This window comes from Saccopteryx bilineata, chromosome X, assembly GCF_036850765.1.
Source record: "Saccopteryx bilineata isolate mSacBil1 chromosome X, mSacBil1_pri_phased_curated, whole genome shotgun sequence".
NCBI lineage: Eukaryota > Metazoa > Chordata > Mammalia > Chiroptera > Emballonuridae > Saccopteryx > Saccopteryx bilineata.
Genome location: NC_089502.1, coordinates 69,447,186 through 69,465,317, shown reverse-complemented (window position 1 = coordinate 69,465,317; position 18,132 = coordinate 69,447,186). Strand labels below are relative to the sequence as shown.

At 38.7% G+C, this 18,132-nt stretch overlaps 1 protein-coding gene across 5 annotated transcripts in view; it reads left to right on the top strand.

The window, feature by feature from the left end:
- ATP7A (ATPase copper transporting alpha) overlaps positions 1 to 18,132 on the top strand; it is a 554,573-nt gene that overhangs the window by 521,087 nt on the left and 15,354 nt on the right. For all 5 annotated transcript variants that reach the window (XM_066250422.1, XM_066250419.1, XM_066250418.1 and 2 more), the window contains 10 exons: positions 1,876 to 1,952; positions 2,144 to 2,369; positions 3,535 to 3,768; positions 5,820 to 5,911; positions 7,542 to 7,669; positions 8,749 to 8,903; positions 9,093 to 9,227; positions 11,298 to 11,492; positions 14,364 to 14,546; positions 16,220 to 16,436. In XM_066250422.1, coding sequence (XP_066106519.1) covers positions 1,876 to 1,952; positions 2,144 to 2,369; positions 3,535 to 3,768; positions 5,820 to 5,911; positions 7,542 to 7,669; positions 8,749 to 8,903; positions 9,093 to 9,227; positions 11,298 to 11,492; positions 14,364 to 14,546; positions 16,220 to 16,436 — 1,642 coding nt within the window. The remainder of the gene's footprint in view (positions 1 to 1,875; positions 1,953 to 2,143; positions 2,370 to 3,534; positions 3,769 to 5,819; positions 5,912 to 7,541; positions 7,670 to 8,748; positions 8,904 to 9,092; positions 9,228 to 11,297; positions 11,493 to 14,363; positions 14,547 to 16,219; positions 16,437 to 18,132) is intronic.

Below are 18,132 nucleotides of genomic sequence, written 5' to 3'. Positions count from 1 at the left end.
GGCTACTGATAAAGTTCATTTACGCCACTGTAATTTTTACAAATTTCAACAAGGAAGAAATGCTACAGAAAAGCATGTCTGTCGCAGCCACCATATTCCCCGGACTTAGCACCCTCTGACTATCACTTGTTTTTGTCCTTACAAAATTTTTTGAAGGGCAGAAAATTCAAAAATGAAGAAGATATCAAACAAGCACTGGTTCAATTTTTTGCATCAAAAGATAAAACATTTTTCAAAAATGGGATATACAAATTGCCCTCATGCTGGCAAGAAATCACTAATAATAATGGTAATTATGTTATTTAATAAAGTTTATTGACAGTAAGAAAAATTTGTATTTTGTTTTATTCCAAAAATGGACAGAAATTTCCAGTAGACCTTACACACACACACACACACCCCCACACACACACTTTTTTTTTTGGTAATGTCTGGGTGGTTTTTGTTTGTTTGCTTTTGTATTTTTCTGAAGTGAGAAGTAGGGAGGCAGAGAGACAGACTCCCACATGTGCCCAACCAGGATCCACCCAGCATGCCCACCAGGGGGTGATGCTGCCCATCTGGGGTGTTGCTCCGTAGTGGCAGGAGCCATTCTAGTGCCTGAGGCGGAGGCCAAGGAGCCATCCTCAGCACCTGAGCCAACTTTGCTCCAATGGAGCCTTTACTGGGGGAGGGAAAGAGAGAGACAAAGAGGAAGGAGAGGGGGAGGGGTGGAGAAGCAGATGGGTGCTTCTCTTGTGTGCCCTGGCCAGGAATCGAACCCAGGAGTTTCACACGCCAGGCTGATGCTGTACACCTTAGCCAGCCGGCCAGGGCCATGTCTTTGGTTTTAGTTACAGGATAATGGTGACCTTGTAGAATGAGTTTGGAAGTGTTCCTTCCTATTTAAATTTTTGGTATAGTTTGAGAAAGGTAGATGTTAATTCTTTTTTAACTGTTTGGCAGAATTCACCTGTGAAGTTTTCTCATCCTGGACTTTTATTTGTTGTCAGGTTGTTGGTTACTGCTTCAATTTTGTTGTTAGCAGTTGATCTGTTTATATTTTCTGTTTCTTCCTCATTCATTTTTGGAAGACTGTATGTCTCTAGAAATTTATTCATTTCTTCTCGGTTGTCCAATTTGTTGGCATATAATTTTTCATATTGTTCTTTTATGATCCTTAGTATTTTTGTGATGTCAGTTGTACTTTCTCTTTATTTCTGATTTATTTGGGATCTCTTTTTTCTTGTTGAGTCTGGCTAAAGGTTCATCAACTTTGCATTTTTTTCCTGATAGAACAAGAATAAAGATTGCATATGGAAAGCCTTGAATAATATATTTAGTATGGTGCAAGCTTTTGTGGCCAATGACCCAGTTTTCTCTATTTGTCTAGGGGATGGATGGATAGATACATAGATGTCACAGCTAACTGTTTTTTTAAAAACTGATTAATATATACCAATACTAATAGATGATAAATGTAAGACTTATGATTTTACTGCTGAATCCTGACTTGGTTGAGTAATCAAACACTGTCAGCATGGCCAAGTTAACAGATTCTGCTTCTTTGTAAAATTAATTCATTGGAGGATTGAGTTTGCCTTTTGATGTAACAAGAACCTCTGCCTAGGACAGCTTCCCTGGGTTAAATTATTAGTTTGAGATCAGTAGGATAGACACTAACTAGGGTTGAGGAAATATTCATTTCTTTGATGAAACATTAGAAACAAAGGTAATTAAGAAAGGAAACACGTCTTCATCTTTGTATTCTCTAGATTAACGTGTACTCAGTAATTGAATTGAATTGTTCTTAATGACAATACCACAGCTTAGAATTTCTCTACATAATACTTATGCATTCAGTGAAGTAATTGTTTTCTAATGAATTTCCTTTAGAGCTTAGGTTTTGAAGCTTCTTTGGTCAAGAAGGATCGGTCGGCAAGCCACCTAGACCATAAACGAGAAATAAGACAGTAAGTACTTTTGGAGTGTCAGTGAAAAACAGATTTGGACTCCTTGTTACAAATCTAACATCTTTTGAGATGTTTGTTTTTACACTATCATCTTATACTTGGTAGAGTGGTCACAACTTGTATTTACCTAGTGGACATAGACTCTTCAACCATTAGCTACTTATTAAAATGGTTTTTCTTTCCTACATAAGATGGAGACAGTCCTTCCTTGTGAGCCTGTTTTTCTGTATCCCTGTAATGGGGTTGATGATATATATGATGGTTATGGACCACCACCTTGCAACTCTTCACCATAATCAGAACATTAGTCAAGAAGAAATGATCAACATTCATTCTTCCATGTTCCTGGAGCGCCAGATCCTGCCCGGATTGTCCATTATGAATCTGCTCTCCTTTGTATTATGTGTTCCTGTACAGGCAAGTGAAACGAACAGATTAATAATGAAAAGTAGTTAAATGTGGCAGGCAAGGGTATTTTCATTTGGAAAGCAGATGTTAGGAGCCAATCATTTTATGTTGGCTGCTTTACAAAAATAATCTTAAACTGAATAGTTAAAGTAGATAATAAATTTTACTTAACACCTAAGGATATTGTTTAATGACAAAACAGATTTGGTTTTTATTATTTTAAGTTAAGTATTTCCTTAGAAGTTTACCATATAAGATTTACCGAATAAGAGTTTAATTTATATTCATATATGAATTTTGTATTCATATCTGCTACTGTATATAACTTTATATTTTAAATCATTATTACAGTAAAATATCCTGAACTCATGCAGCCCACCTGACACATGTCTACTACCTCTGTAACTTTCTAAAGAAACTTTCTCTTATAATTAATAAATACATTTTGTTTATATATTTAATATTTTTAAATGTTTTATTTCTATCAGTGATATTAAATATATACTTTATTTTTTATTGATTTATTATATAAAATAATTATAATAATTACATATTATTCATTTTATTCTTTTTCCCTGGCACTTAAATTTATTACTTTTTGTATGTTTTCAAACTGTCTTTTGAGGGAAATTCTTACTGTGGAACACTTCTAATTAATGTTTTCATTTTTCTGATCCTTGTATAGGCAATAATGTTTTTTTTGAAACTCTTAATATGTTTCTCAATACTAATGAAAAAGAAGCTTTTTGTTATGTTTACCAAGGAAACTATCCAACAGATCTAATAGCTTGCGATGTACCACTTAGGTTGAATTTTGGAAAGGCGGAAATGAGTTTGCTATAAAAAAAACCTTGTCAAAAGAATGTAATTCTTTTCCTAGTCCTCGTTTTTGCTAGGATAAAGGGAATATTCTAAGAAACATCTGAGTTTTTATTATGGAATATCCATTGGACCATAAAGGATAGTTCCAAGGGTTTGCACAGTAATTTGAATCTTTGCACAGGCAAATCTGCTAAAATACAAACTATTGTTTCAGTTTAAAATCTCTCCTTAGTGTTTATGGATTAAGTAAAAGTCAAAGGAAGTTAACATTGATACTATATCTTAGTTATTGCTGTGTATGTGAATTTCAGTATTTTTTTAAAAAGCAATGGTTATTGTTTCTATATCGCAGTTTTTCGGAGGCTGGTACTTCTACATTCAGGCCTACAAAGCACTGAAACATAAAACTGCGAATATGGACGTCCTGATCGTGCTGGCCACCACCATTGCGTTCGCCTACTCTTTAGTCATTCTTCTGGTCGCAATGTATGAGAGAGCCAAAGTGAACCCGATTACTTTCTTTGACACACCTCCTATGCTATTTGTGTTTATTGCACTAGGTCGGTGGCTGGAACATATAGCAAAGGTAAAGTCAGAAAAGGTGGCATTTGTTAAAATCTTGGGTGGATAAATGACCATAATATTTTCTAGACAAATTATTGGAAATATATATTGATTGATGTCATTGATCATTTTCTGAAAGAAGTAGTTATTTTTTTGGCAATATTTTAAGTTAAGTATTTCCTTAGAAGATTTACCAAATTTATGGAATTAACACTGTAGATAGTAGAGTATATCTGTGTTTATTTCATGAGAGAGGCATTTGAGAAATATTTATTTATATCACATTTTTGATGGAAAAATTGATGTGACTGCAGGATTTAAAATGATGGAAAAATTTACCCACAATCTCATGCTATAATGGAAATCACTTTCTAATAATATTCCATATATGTTTATATATCTATATCTATATATATATTTTAATTAATGAGAGAGAGGAATAGACAGGAAAGAAGAGAGGTGAGAAGCATCAATTTTTCATTGTGGCACTTTAGTTGTTCACTGATTGCTTCTCATATGTGCTTTGACTGGGGGCTACAGCTGAGCCAGTGACCCCTTGCTCAGGCCAGCAACTTGGGCTCAAGCCAATGACCATAGGATCATGTCGATGATGTCCCACTCAAGCCAGTGACTTCAGGGTTTTGAACCTAGGACCTCAGCATCCCATGTCAATGCTCTGTCTCCTGTGCCACCAACCATCAGGCAACATATACATTTATATTTTCCAGAGTGGTAAGCACAGTATTACATACCACTTTGTACCTTTAACACTGTAAAGTTTTTTCCCATTTTTGCAGCCTAGATAATTATTATTTGGCATTTCTGAATAATATTCTGTCAAATCAATGATCTTTAATTTGCTAAACCATTCTGGTTTTGTCCTCAAATTATTTTTAATTTTTAATTTTAGATAGCATATTCATATCTAATGCCATTTCTATTGAATTAGTGTTTTAGGATAAATTACAAAGCATATGATTAAAAAACATAACTCTTTCTGTGGTTTATGCTCCAGGTTGAAATAATTTTTGCCAGCAAGGGTATGTTAGTAAAGTATTTTACTAAAATTTTTTTTTTTTTACTTTTTTTTTTTCTTTGTATTTTTCTGAAGCTGGAAACGGGGAGAGACAGTCAAACAGACTCCCGCATGCGCCCGACGGGGATCCACCCGGCATGCCCACCAGGGGCGACGCTCTGCCCACCAGGGGGTGATGCTCTGCCCCTCTGGGGCGTCGCTATGCCACGACCAGAGCCACTCTAGCGCCTGGGGCAGAGGCCAAGGAGCCATCCCCAGCGCCCGGGCCATCTTTGCTCCAATGGAGCCTTGGCTGTGGGAGGGGAAGAGAGAGACAGAGAGGAAGGAGGGGTGGGGGTGGAGAAGCAAATAGGCGCTTCTCCTATGTGCCCTGGCCGGGAATCGAACCCGGGTCCCCCGCACGCCAGGCCGACGCTCTACCGCTGAGCCAACCGGCCAGGGCTAAAATTTTATCAGCATGACTTCTATCTAAATTCTTGCTAAGTTAGTTGTCATGAAATGGTGTACTATAGAATTTCTTTGGTTTGCATTTATTCCATTAATAGCAGGGATAAACATTTTCCCACACACCAGGTTTGTATTTCTTCTTAAATGAGTTGCCTAGTTACATCCTTTACCTGTGTACCTATTGGCATCCTGATGTTTTTCTTATTAATTTATATTATTTATTTATAAATTATAGATTATACATTTTATATTTTGTGTCCTTCATATTTTTGAAGTGAAATCTTTTCTTTTGTTTATTTATTGATTTTATTGAGAAGGAAGAAGGGAGAGGGAGAAACATCCATTTGTTATTGCATTTATTTATGCATCTATCGGTTGATTCTTGTCTGTGCCCTGACTGGGAATCGAACCCACAACATTGGAGTGTCAGGATGATGTTCTAACCAATGGAGCTACCCAGGCAGGGCTGAAATATTTTCTGAATATTCCTAACTCTGTCTTTTGGGTAAATATTAAAAGTTATATCTATTTTAGGTAAGATCTGGGCTTTTTCTCCCTTTGTATTGTTGACAATCTTTTTTAATTTATAGGGCAAAACATCAGAAGCTCTTGCCAAGCTAATTTCACTACAAGCTACAGAAGCAACTATCGTAACTCTTGACTCTGATAATATCCTCTTGAGGTATTTATCTTCATTCTTCCCACTTTTCCTTTTTAACTCCTTATGAAAATATCAAACATACACAGAAGTAGACAGAAGAGTATAATGAGTGCACATGCTCCATCTCCCAGGTTTAACAAGTACAGGCAGACACCGGATTACAAACGAGAGAGGTTCTGTAGGTTTGAAAGTGTTTAAGTATTTGTATGCACAGAAAGGTAAAAATAAACACTATATTAAGACAAATATCTAAGTTGCATTTAATAGGTGGATGTACCTATTTCAACTTACATACAAATTCAACTTAAGAACAAACCTACAGAACCTATCTTGTTCATAACCCAGGGACTGCCTGTATTCACATTTTGCCACACATTATTTCATCTGTACATTCTCTCTTTCTGTTATTGGCATAGTATTTTAAATTTAAAGTAAATTCTATTCATATTATTTTACTGCTAAATATTCCTATAGTATCTTTAAAAAAATGACATATCCTTATATAACTATAATACAATACTATCTTGTAGCTAAAAAAAAAGAACAAAAACTCTTTTAACATCATCTAATATGTAGTCCATATTCACATTTCTCCTGTTATCTTCAAAGTGTTTTAAGATCCATTGTTTGAAATGGAATTCAAACAAGGTCCATGGGTTTGACTACATGTTTCTTTTTTTATTTTTTTTTGTATTTTTCCGAAGTAAGAAGTGGAGGGTGGCAGACAGACAGACTCCCGCATGTGTCCAACCGGGATCCACTCTCATGCCCACCAGGGGGCAGTGCTCTGCCCATTTGGGGCGTTGCTCCTTTGCGCCTAGAGCCATTCTAGCACCTGAGGTGGAGGCCAGGGAGCCGCCTCAGCGCCTGGGCCAACTTTGCTCCAATGGAGCCTCTGCTGCGGGAGGGGAAGAGAGGGACAGAGAGGAAGGAGAGGGGGAGGGGTGGAGAAGCAGATGGGCGCTTCTCCTGTGCGCCCTGCTTGGGAATTGAACCCAGGACTTCACACACTGGCCAACACTCTACCACTAGCCAACTAGCCAGGGCCTGACTGCATGTTTCTTTTAATCTAGAACAGCTCATCTTTCTCTTTTTACCTCCTTCCTCCCTACTTCTCCCTCTCCCTATCCTTCTCCCTCTTCATACAGTTGATTTGTCAAAGAAATACCCATCAGTTCTGTTTAACATCCCACAGTCTGGGTTTGTCTCTGTACTTCCGTGTAGTGTCATTTAATTTGTTTTATAACTCCTGTGTTACCTCTAACTGGAAGAGCTAAAGGCTTGATTTGTATTTCTCATTTGTATACTCAAAATATTTAGGCAAATTTATATAATACATAAATTGTTTAGTTAAATAAAACCCATTTCATTGTTTTTTAAAGTCTTCATTTATTTTTTTTATTTTTAAAGTCTTCATTTATTTGTACAATGATAATTTAGTAAAAATTTAGAGTGCCTGCTTTGTGCCAGGCACTGAGTTGTTCCCTCCCAGTGAACAGGACTGACGTGTGGTTCCTAGCTTAAATGCTGGTTCTGGCTTCCATTGCTAACAGTTATGGAGCCACAAACTTGATATGAACTAAAAAGCTCGCATGGAAAAGACCGTGAGAAGCATATTGTCATAATGCTTTTTATTTTAACTCCTATCCAGTGAAGAACAGGTAGATGTGGAACTCGTACAACGCGGAGACATCATTAAAGTGGTTCCAGGAGGCAAATTCCCAGTGGATGGTCGTGTTACTGAAGGACATTCTATGGTAGATGAGTCGCTCATCACAGGTATGTCCTCTCAGAGGGTCAGGAAGGTGAAATGAGTCCGAAGTGTTAATGAAAAGTAGGCAGGAAAGGTGCAGAGCTTTTTATAGAAACTAGAATGACTAAATAATGAGCAAAGAGAATGAGTTCCTTTTAAGACTGTATGAAGTCAATTTCTGAGGATTTACTATGTGGTTTTAGTTATGCTAGTGAAGGCTCTTTTCACTGAGAATTGTTAATCACTAGAATGCATCACCAAAGGGAATTGTCTGATTCTGCGGCAGCACTCAATAAGCTTTGGCAAATTTAGATGACCAGTTACCTATTTTGTCTTCCTGCCCTAAAGACTGTTGTAGTGTGAGCTGGGATGGGACTCTGGCTTTTCCACAGCAGCATCTGCTCTGGAGAGTAGGACTTGAGTAGCTCTAGAGATCTGATACAAGTAAGGCCAACCTGGGCCAGAACTAAAAGAACACCTTTCCTCCCTCGACCATCTGTACAGTGCCAGATGAGGCTCAGCCTAGGGACCGGGGGGATTTAGGACTCTGTGTTTCTCAGTAGGGGTGCTGTTGCCATTTGAATGGGACAGTTCTTAGTTGTGGGGGACTCTATTGCACAGTGTAGTACATTTAGTGTCCATGACCGTGTCCCACTAAATTGGAACAGCAGCACCCCATGCCCCACAAGTAATTATTGCAAACAGGAAATCCCTCCCACATTTCTAAATGCTCCTTGGGAATAGGCTGAGAACCAGTGACCGAAGAATAGGGTGGAGTTCCAAGAGGCTCTTTATTTATTTATTTATTTTTGAAAGAGAGACAGAGACAAAGACAGGAAGGAAGAGTTGATGAGAAAGATCAGCTCTTAGTTGCATCACTTTAATTGTTCATTGATTGCTTATCATTATGTGCCTTGATTGAGAGGCTCAATCTGAGTCAGTGACCCCTTGCTCAATCTAGCGACCTTGGTATCATACTGATAAGCCTACGCTTAAGCCAGCAACATCGAGGTTTTGAACCTGGGACCTCAGCATCCCAGGTTACTGCTCTATCCACTTAGCCACCACTAGTCAGGCCCTAAATCTGTCTTTATAACTTACACAGGGGAGGCAATGCCTGTAGCTAAGAAACCTGGCAGCACGGTGATTGCAGGTTCCATTAACCAGAATGGGTCACTGCTTATCCGTGCGACCCATGTTGGAGCAGACACAACCCTTTCTCAAATTGTCAAACTCGTGGAGGAGGCACAAACATCAAAGGTAAGTTAAAGCCCACTCAGGATAAATCTTTATTTAGTTTTCATATTTTCCTTTGATTAATTCTATTTGCATTAATATGGAGTTTATTAGAATAGTTTTGTTTGTGCTCTATTATGAAAAGGAGACTTTGATTTCTGTATTATTATTATTTATTATATTATTATTATTATTATTATTATTAAATTCCAGGCTCCTATCCAGCAATTTGCAGACAAACTCAGTGGCTACTTTGTTCCTTTTATTGTTATTATTTCCATCGCTACCCTCTTGGTTTGGATTATAATTGGATTTTTGAAATTTCAAGTTGTGGAAACCTACTTTCCTGTAAGTGACATGCCAGAATTCTTTACCATATGTAAAACGGTTTGTGAATTGTTTGCGTAAGTAATGAATAGGAAAATACCCTTAATAATAACCAGTATCTTTAAGGGACTGGAGTCAGAGGGTGATAAGAATAACATTTGCATTTCTATAAATATAAAAAATTTCACTTTGGAAATGTTTTTTTTTATTATGACTTGTGATTTTCCCAAAGCAAGTACTGAACATTTATATCTTATACCTAGTCTCGTTTCCAGCCTGATTTTGCTTTCACAAATACTGTAGATTTATTAAGGAAAACCTTGGGGTCTCCACTCTGCCACACACCGTCCGTGTGATCTTAGGTCAACTAAAATTTCTCTCTGACCTTCATTTTCCTCACCTCTAAAGTGAGATTTTAATGATCCCATCCTGCATAACTTGTAGTTGTTGTGAAAGTTAAGTAAGATGGTATATTAGCAACACTAAGTAAAAAACCAACCACTTAGTAATTTATTAAATGCTTTATAAATAAAAGGTAGTATTAGTGCCTGTTTCTCTCTAGTTGTATGGTAATCTCTAAAATATGGTGTCATAAAATGGTCAAGTAGACCTGCACTGTGCCTCGTGTTAGAGATAATCTTGAAGTCACTTAGCTTCTCTTGGCCTCAACTTTGTTATCTGTAACAGAATGATAATAATACCTAACAGAAGGATTGGGATTAGTGTAGGTAAAAACATGCACATATGACATATACAAAGACATAAGCTTAGATGTTTATGAAAGTCCCTTCCAACACTCTTTTTCTTTTTTTTCTTTTTTTTACAGAGACAGAGAGAGGGATAGATAGGGACAGACAGACAGGAACAGAGATAGATGAGAAGCATCAATCATCAATTTTTCGTTGCGACACCTTAGTTGCTCATTGATTGCTTTCTCTTATGTGCATTGACCATGGGCCTTCAGCAGACTGAGTAACTCCCTGCTCAAGCCAGCGACCTTGGGTCCAAGCTTTGCTCAAACCAGATGAGCCCACGCTCAAGCTGGCAACCTTGGGGTCTTGAACCTAGGTCTTCCGCATCCCAGTCCGACATTCTATCCACTGCGCCACCTCCTGGTCAGGCCCTTCCAACTCTTACTGTATAGATATACAATTCTTAGATGAATGTTTAGTTTTAAGTATTTGAGAATTTAGTAAGAAACTAGCACTGTAAAACCATTACTACTATGAAAGTTTTACTTTGTTGTGTTTCTTTATTTTAAAAAATGCTGTTCTGTACAGTGTTTTATGCAGTTTGTCCTCTCCATTAAAGAACAAGTAGAATCATCACAACTGTGTATCTATTCCATGATATGGTGATTAAGTACAATATAAAACAATTTCTTTAAGTGATGCAGGTGGTTAAGTACACATTGAACAAGAGGATTGCTGGAGGCATTTTGGAGTGTGTATCATAAATTCAAGGAAATCTTAGGGGATTTCCCCTAATGCAGTCAATCAGATTTACCCACATAAGCAAATATTCACTGTCGTTAAGAGCTATACTACCAGATATACTCAGTTCACATTGTTATGTCCAAAATAATTTTATTGAATTATAATTAAGCTTTTGCATGCTGGATGGTTTTTTTCATTGTCTTCAGAGAATAGTGTGAAAGGCAGATTTGTGGTCTCAGTATACAGAGATTCAGAATTCCTGTTGTTTAGGATCAGATTTGTTGAGAATTAGGTCTCATGTTTGAAGCTCTTTTTAAAAGTCCCTAATAATAAAAACACTCTCATTATGACGGGAAAAAAGAGCTAACTTTTATGTTCCTTATATTCACTCCATATTTTGTACCTGAATCAGTAAAATTGAAATCTTGATTTGGGGACCATGAGTTGTTTACCGGTTTTGTCACACTTTCTTTTATTCATAAAGTTAAAAAAAGTGTTTTCTTACGAGTGACTAAGACATAGATAGACGTTGGTAGCTTAAGTAGGAATATGTGTGACTTCAAAATTGAGTTTTTTTATAATAGGGTTAAGCTTTATTTCTTTTCTTTTGTACAGCTCTAAGCCAGTAACCAAAATTCCTGCCTTTCTTCTAAAGGGCTACAACAGGAGTATCTCCCGAACAGAAACCATCATACGCTTTGCTTTCCAAGCCTCTATCACAGTTCTGTGTATTGCATGCCCCTGCTCACTGGGTCTGGCGACTCCAACTGCTGTGATGGTGGGGACAGGAGTAGGTGCTCAAAATGGCATACTAATCAAAGGTGGGGAGCCCCTGGAGATGGCTCACAAGGTAAGATAGTCCCCAGAACTAAAAACGATCCCATCCAAAACAGCAAGAGTACCCCGACTGAGAAACAGAGTCCTAAATTATTTCCACCTGGTCCCTAAGCTAGCTGAGGGTTGAGGGAGGAAAGGTGTTCTTTTGGTTCTGGCCCATATTGGCCTTAGTTATATCTCTAGAGCTACTCGAGTCCTACTCTCCAGAGCAGACGCTGCTGTGGAAATGCCGGAGTCTGATCGCAGCTCAGACTAGAACAGTCTTTAGGGCAGGAAAATAGAAAAGGTGTTTGTCCAGTTATTTCAGGCTTCTAAACTATTTGTGCGACTCCATGTTTGTGTTCGTCACTGTGAAATAGTACTTGTGGTGACATTGCAGTTTCTTGGCCTTTCTGCCACCAGATGAGTTTGCAACTATGACCTCAGGAATATAATTCTATCCCTGGTCTCTCATATTAGGATTTTCATAGCAATCTCAATCAAGGCTACTTGACTTCACCTGAGACCATGTTCCTTCTATGTTCTTACTAGAAGGATATAAACTATATACAGGTGCATGCATGTAGTAAACACATAAAACAGTTTAGAACAGATTGAAACCCCGTCTGGCCAGTGAATACAGCCTATTAGTTTTTATAATGGTTTAATTAATTAATTAAAAAAGATTTTATTTATTCATTTTGTGGGGGAGAAGGGGGAGGAGCAGGAAACATCAACTCCCACACTTGCCCTGACCAGGCAAACCCAGGGTTTTGAACCGGCAACCTCAGAGTTCCAGGTCGATGCTTTATCCACTGCGCCACGACAGGTCAGGCTGATTTTTAATTTTTTTTTGGATTTTTGTAAATTTTGATTTAATTTTAAACTTAAAGGAAAATTGCAAGAATAGTATAAGGAACTTCCGCATACCCTTTCCTGCAGATATCAGCTTCTTTTCCTAAGGAGGACATTTTCTTACATAACCACAGCACAAAGTTCAAAATCAAGAAATGAATACTGAAATAGTTCTATTTCTATAGTCTGTCCTCCAGTTTACTCGTCTCCATAATATCCTTTATAGCTATTTTTTTTGTCTTGTCAGGAGTCATGCTTTGTAGTTAGTTGTCATATTTTTTCATCTCAGTTCCTGAAGCTATTCATTTTTCAAGGTTTGTATCCCGAGTTTACCGTGAGGTGACTGTGTTCTCTAATTCCAGACTCTTTTTCCTGTTGGGGCTGTGTTTTTCTCATTGGTTCCCCGTGCTGTCTCTTCTCAGACCAAGCTTCTCATCTAGATCCAATAAAGTCAAAGCAGCCCAGCAGGACTTAGCTGGGGCTCTCAGTTCAACTTCATTACTTACCTTTCTCTTAGAAGTGTCTTCCTTCTGACCTGTGGCAGCGCAGTGGATAGAGCGGTGACCTGGAACACTGAGATCACTGGTTTGAATCCATGGGCTTGCCTGGTTAAGGCTGGTACAGGAAGCAACTATGTACTCTGAGTAAATGTTTCCTGCTTCTCCCCTCTCTCCAAAAATCAATAAAATAAATAAATAAATAACAAATAAATATATATGTATATGTGTGTCTGCCTAATGCCTGGATTTCCCCTGTAGATATGTAATGCATCACTATTTAAAGCCTTTATCTTTTCCTGCAGGCATTAGAGGCATCTCTTAATTAACTATGAAGAGTCAACCTTTAACAATTAGTGGGGGTTTTTTTGTTATTTTTTTTGTATTTTTCTGAAGCTGGAAATGGGGAGAGACAGACAGACTCCCACATGCGCCCTACCGGGATTCACCCGGCACGCCCACCAGGGGGCGACGCTCTGCCCACCAGGGGGTGATGCTCTGCCCCTCTGGGGCGTCGCTCTGTTGCGACCAGAGCCACTCTAGCGCCTGGGGCAGAGGCCAAGGAGCCATCCCCAGCGCCCGGGCCATCTTTGCTCCAATGGAGCCTCGTTGCGGGAGGGGAAGAGAAAGACAGAGAGGAAGGAGAGGGGGAGGGGTAGAGAAGCAGATGGGCGCTTCTCCTGTGTGCCCTGGCCGGGAATTGAACCCGGGACTTATGCACGCCAGGCCGACGCTCTACCACTGAGCAAACCGGCCAGGGCTTTTTTGTTTTTTTTTTAAGAGACAGAGAGAGAGAGTCAGAGAGAGGGATAGATAGGGACAGACAGACAGGAACGGAGAGATGAGAAGCATCAATCATCAGTTTTTTGTTGCAGCACCTTAGTTGTTCATTGATTGCTTTCTCATATGTGCCTTGACCGTGGGCCTTCAGCAGACTGAGTAACCCCTTGCTCAAGCCAGTGACCTTGGGTCCAAGCTGGTGAGCTTTTGCTCAAACCAGATGAGCCCGTGCTCAAATTGGTGACCTTCGGGTCTCGAACCTGGGTCCTGGGCATCCTAGTCCAACATTCTATCTACTGCACCACCACCTGGTCAGGCAAACAATTAGTTTTAGTTGTTCAACAGGTATCCACAATACTGGGTAAATATTTGCAGTAGGGGGAGTTTAGGTGTAACTAAGAGAATTCCTTCCCTTCTTGTTTCTTCCATTTATTTTCCCAAAGACAGTTTAAGTCGAAGTTTATTAAGCAGTAAACCTTTTTGCCTGACCTGTGGTAGCTCAGTGGATAAAGCATCAACCAGGAATGCTGAGGTCTTCAGTTCAAAACCCCGGACTTGCCTGGTCAAGACACACACAACAAACAACTACTATGAGTTTATGCTTCTTGCTCCTCTCCCGCCTTTCTCTCTCTCTCCCTTGTCTCTCCTTTCTATAAAATTAATAGCTAAAATATTTTTTTAAATAATGAAGTAAACCATTTTCTTATTTCTGGAAAAGTCATATTAGCGATGATCAAGTCATATAAGTGCATTATATTTTACTTTTCTTACAGGTAAAGGTAGTGGTATTTGATAAAACTGGAACCATTACCCATGGGACCCCAGTAGTGAGTCAAGTAAAGGTTCTGGTAGAAAGTAATAGAATATCATGCAATAAGATCCTGGCGATTGTGGGAACTGCTGAAAGCAACAGCGAACACCCTCTGGGAGCAGCCATAACCAAATACTGCAAGCAGGTATGTTTTTTTCCCTTGTTTATTAATATAATCATGTCCTATTGCAATTAGACCAAAATCAAACTGGCGTTTGACTATGATTTACATATATAGTTGGTATAAGGCTTGGAGAGACTTGGATTTTCTTATTTTGTTTTATAATGTCTTAGATTATTCATACAGAAAAACCTAAAAATAACAAATTAATTATAACCCTACACAGATAACCCTTGTTGACTAAAAAATTAAAATAGAAATAATACATATTTATGGTAAGAAACCTCAGATAGTTTAGAGTGTTATGTAATGAGAAAGCCTCATTCCTTACCCACTTTCATAAGTCCTCTCTCCAAAATTTAACTCGTGTTAACCTGCTAACAGTCTTTTCAGATAATAGCTTTATTGAGATACAATTCCCATACTATAAAGTTTACCATTCAATAATTTTTACAGTGTTCACTAGTGTGCGTCTGTTAACTACTTTTAATGCATATAACAAAATATATACATTTATTGATTTTTAAACTTTACATAGAAAGGTCTCACAATGACCAGTCTTTGGTACTTTGTTTTTAAAATTTTATTAAATGTTTTTTTTGTATCAGAACATATAAATGTGCCTCATTTTTTATAATGGCTATATTCTGTTCTATTGCATGATTAGGTTTTGGCTCCTGTAATGTACAGTTAACATCCTTATCAGCTTTTGCAAGTTCAACTCAACTCTATTTTAAATGCCTAGAAATGCAATTGCTAGATCAAAGGATGCATGCAATTAAATTTTGATGAATATCACCGGTGCCTACGTGACAAACATGACCAACACGCACACAGAAGGCTGTACCAGTGTGTGCTTTCACTGGAGGTTCTCACTTCCCCTTTCCCCACATTCTTTCCAACACTTGATTTTTTTCCAATATAATAAGCCAAAAATGTAAACTCATTTGGGATGGTTTGTTTTTCATTTTTTAAATTATGAAAAGAGTTGAGCATCTTTTTATATGTGTATTAGCCATTTGAATTTCTTTTTCTGTAACCCATCTGCCAGTTTTTCCATAGGATTGTTTACCTTTTCCTCCATGTTCTGTACAAGTTCTTTGTAAGTTATCTCACTTACTTTTACAGTGAAAACATGGCAGTTTCTACCATTGATGTTGCCATTTCTTTATTCAGTTTTTCCTTTTTTACTTCTTCACTGTTATTGACCTGGGTTCTTTATACCTACATGGAGCAGCAGAGAGGATGCCGATCTAAAGAGCCCAAAGTCCTTGGCTTACTAAGGACACAGAATTATTCTAGAGAGGCACTCGAGAAGTGAAAGCCCTGTCTTTGTTACTCTGTGCCCTGTACCGAACAGAAGATCTAACTTGATGATAGAATTAGATATTTAACTGTGATTCTCTAGTGGAAAGGGCAGACGATATTGATAAACTTGCCATGTTTTCTTTCCCTAAGCTTGGTATACATTTTAGAAAGTGGGATTAAAACAAAGGATGCTGAAGTCTTCCTGTGACTGAACATTATACTCAGCACTCTGTTTCTCTGTCCTTATTAAAATCTACTCTCAAAGGCAATGATGAGTGATCATTTTATTCTAAACATTTATAGTTAGCCCACAGTCATCTTTGATCTCACTAATGATGACCTTGGATTATGACAACCACAGTGGAATGCCATCTGTTTCTCTTCGCTAGGAGCTGGACACGGAAACCTTGGGTACCTGCAAGGATTTCCAGGTTGTGCCCGGCTGTGGTATTAGCTGTAAAGTCACCAATATCGAAGGCTTGCTACATAAGAATGACTGGAAGATAGAGGAAAATAATATTAAAAATGCATCCCTGATTCAGGTTGATGCAAGTAATGAACAGTCGTCAGCATCGCCGTCCATGAGTATTGATGCCCAGCTCTCAAGTAAGCTCATTTTCTTTGTGGCTGCAATTGTGGGGCAGTTTCTAACTGATGTCTGACTACAGAATCCTGAACTGTTCTATAAGCAACGAAGGTTGGCGTTATGGCATCATTCTGTTGGATCAGTTTTACTGCCAGCCCCTAATCACTTCGCTCGTTACTTGAGCACAGTTTCCATCTGGGCTCCGTGACTCCACAATGTGGTGATGACCTTCCACCTTATTTCAGTTTTCTTTTATTTATCATTGCAGCTACTCCAAACCTTTTCTATCCTTCACACAATCCTGTGGCCTTTAAGGCCATTATGAGGATTATTTTTCACTTAGAAAATCAAGGTTCCCAGACACGTACTCTTTCCTCCCAGATTTATTCCTTCTTCAAGGGAAGAGCTATCCTTCATCTTGTCCTAGCAAATCCCTTGTCCCTGCTCTGAGTCGCACCGCCTCTTGAGTCCTTAGGGACCTCCCTCTTGTTTGTGTCCTGTTCCTTTATTTTTCAACTCTCTTTCTGTAGTAGGTCCTTCTCCTAAACATATAAACATGTCTTCCATCAAAATCAGTGTATCTCCATCAGCATCTTGTCCTATTTTTCACTTTATAGCCAAGCCTCTTGAAATACTAGCCTAGGCTTGCTGAGTTCACTTTTCACTGTGTCATCTGGCTTCTGCCCCATCCATACTACTGAAACTGCCCTTTAAGGCCACTGATGGCCTTATTCAGTACCCTCTGCCATGGCACTTCTTAGTCTTGTCTGCGTGACCTTACTAAAGCATTTGACAACACTGACCATTTCTTCCTTCCGAAAGCTCTTGTCTCCATGACTCTGCTTTCTCTAGATTCTTCTCTCATTTAGCACTAACCTGGCTGTTCTTTTCAATCCTCCTCTGATTCCTCTTTTCTCCTGTGCTCAGAGTTTTGTTCTTTGTCTTTTTCTCATTTTACGTGCTCTGTTTGCACAATCTAATTTGTACCTATCGCTTATTCTACCACGTGTGGACTTCCACCACGACTCCCAAATTCCTGTCTCTAGCCAAGGCCTGTTTTTTTTTTAGTCTTTTGTGGGTCCATTCACCTTCCCCAAAACAGGATATACCCATCTAAGTGTTCAGCACCTCCCAGCCATGGCTGATTCTGCTAACATGCAAATCTGATTACGTTACTTGCTAATACCTTTTATTATGGTAGCTTAGAACCTACTGTTGAATCATGAACATTTGGAGGAATGTGCTCACTCCTCAGAAAATTTCTGTTTCAGGCAGACAGCCTGAAGCCCCCCTGTGGAATTCCGTTAATGATTCCAACTTTGTGGGCTCTGTCTCCTGCAGGACAAAGTCCAGTCTCTCTGGACTTTGTTCACGGCCTGTTCCCTATGCTGTGTGTCCTGCCTCCTTGGGTTCTGTCTCTGGGGGGGTACTTACAGTCCCTCCTTATGTCCTATCCTTTCATGCTTTTAGATCATTTCCCTTACTGTTTTCTCTGGGTGGTGTCCTTGTCCACAGTGGCATTTACCTCACGAACTTATTTTCATCTTTTAAGACTCTGCTCATATCTCTCTTCAACCAAGCCCTCACTGGCTGACGTACATAGGCAGAGATGTTTGCTCTTCTGTGTAAATTGTAACTGTGCTCAGTCTCTGTTATTGTACAAGGCACACTGCATAAAAAGTCTTTATTTACCTTTCTGATTCTCCTACACTGTAA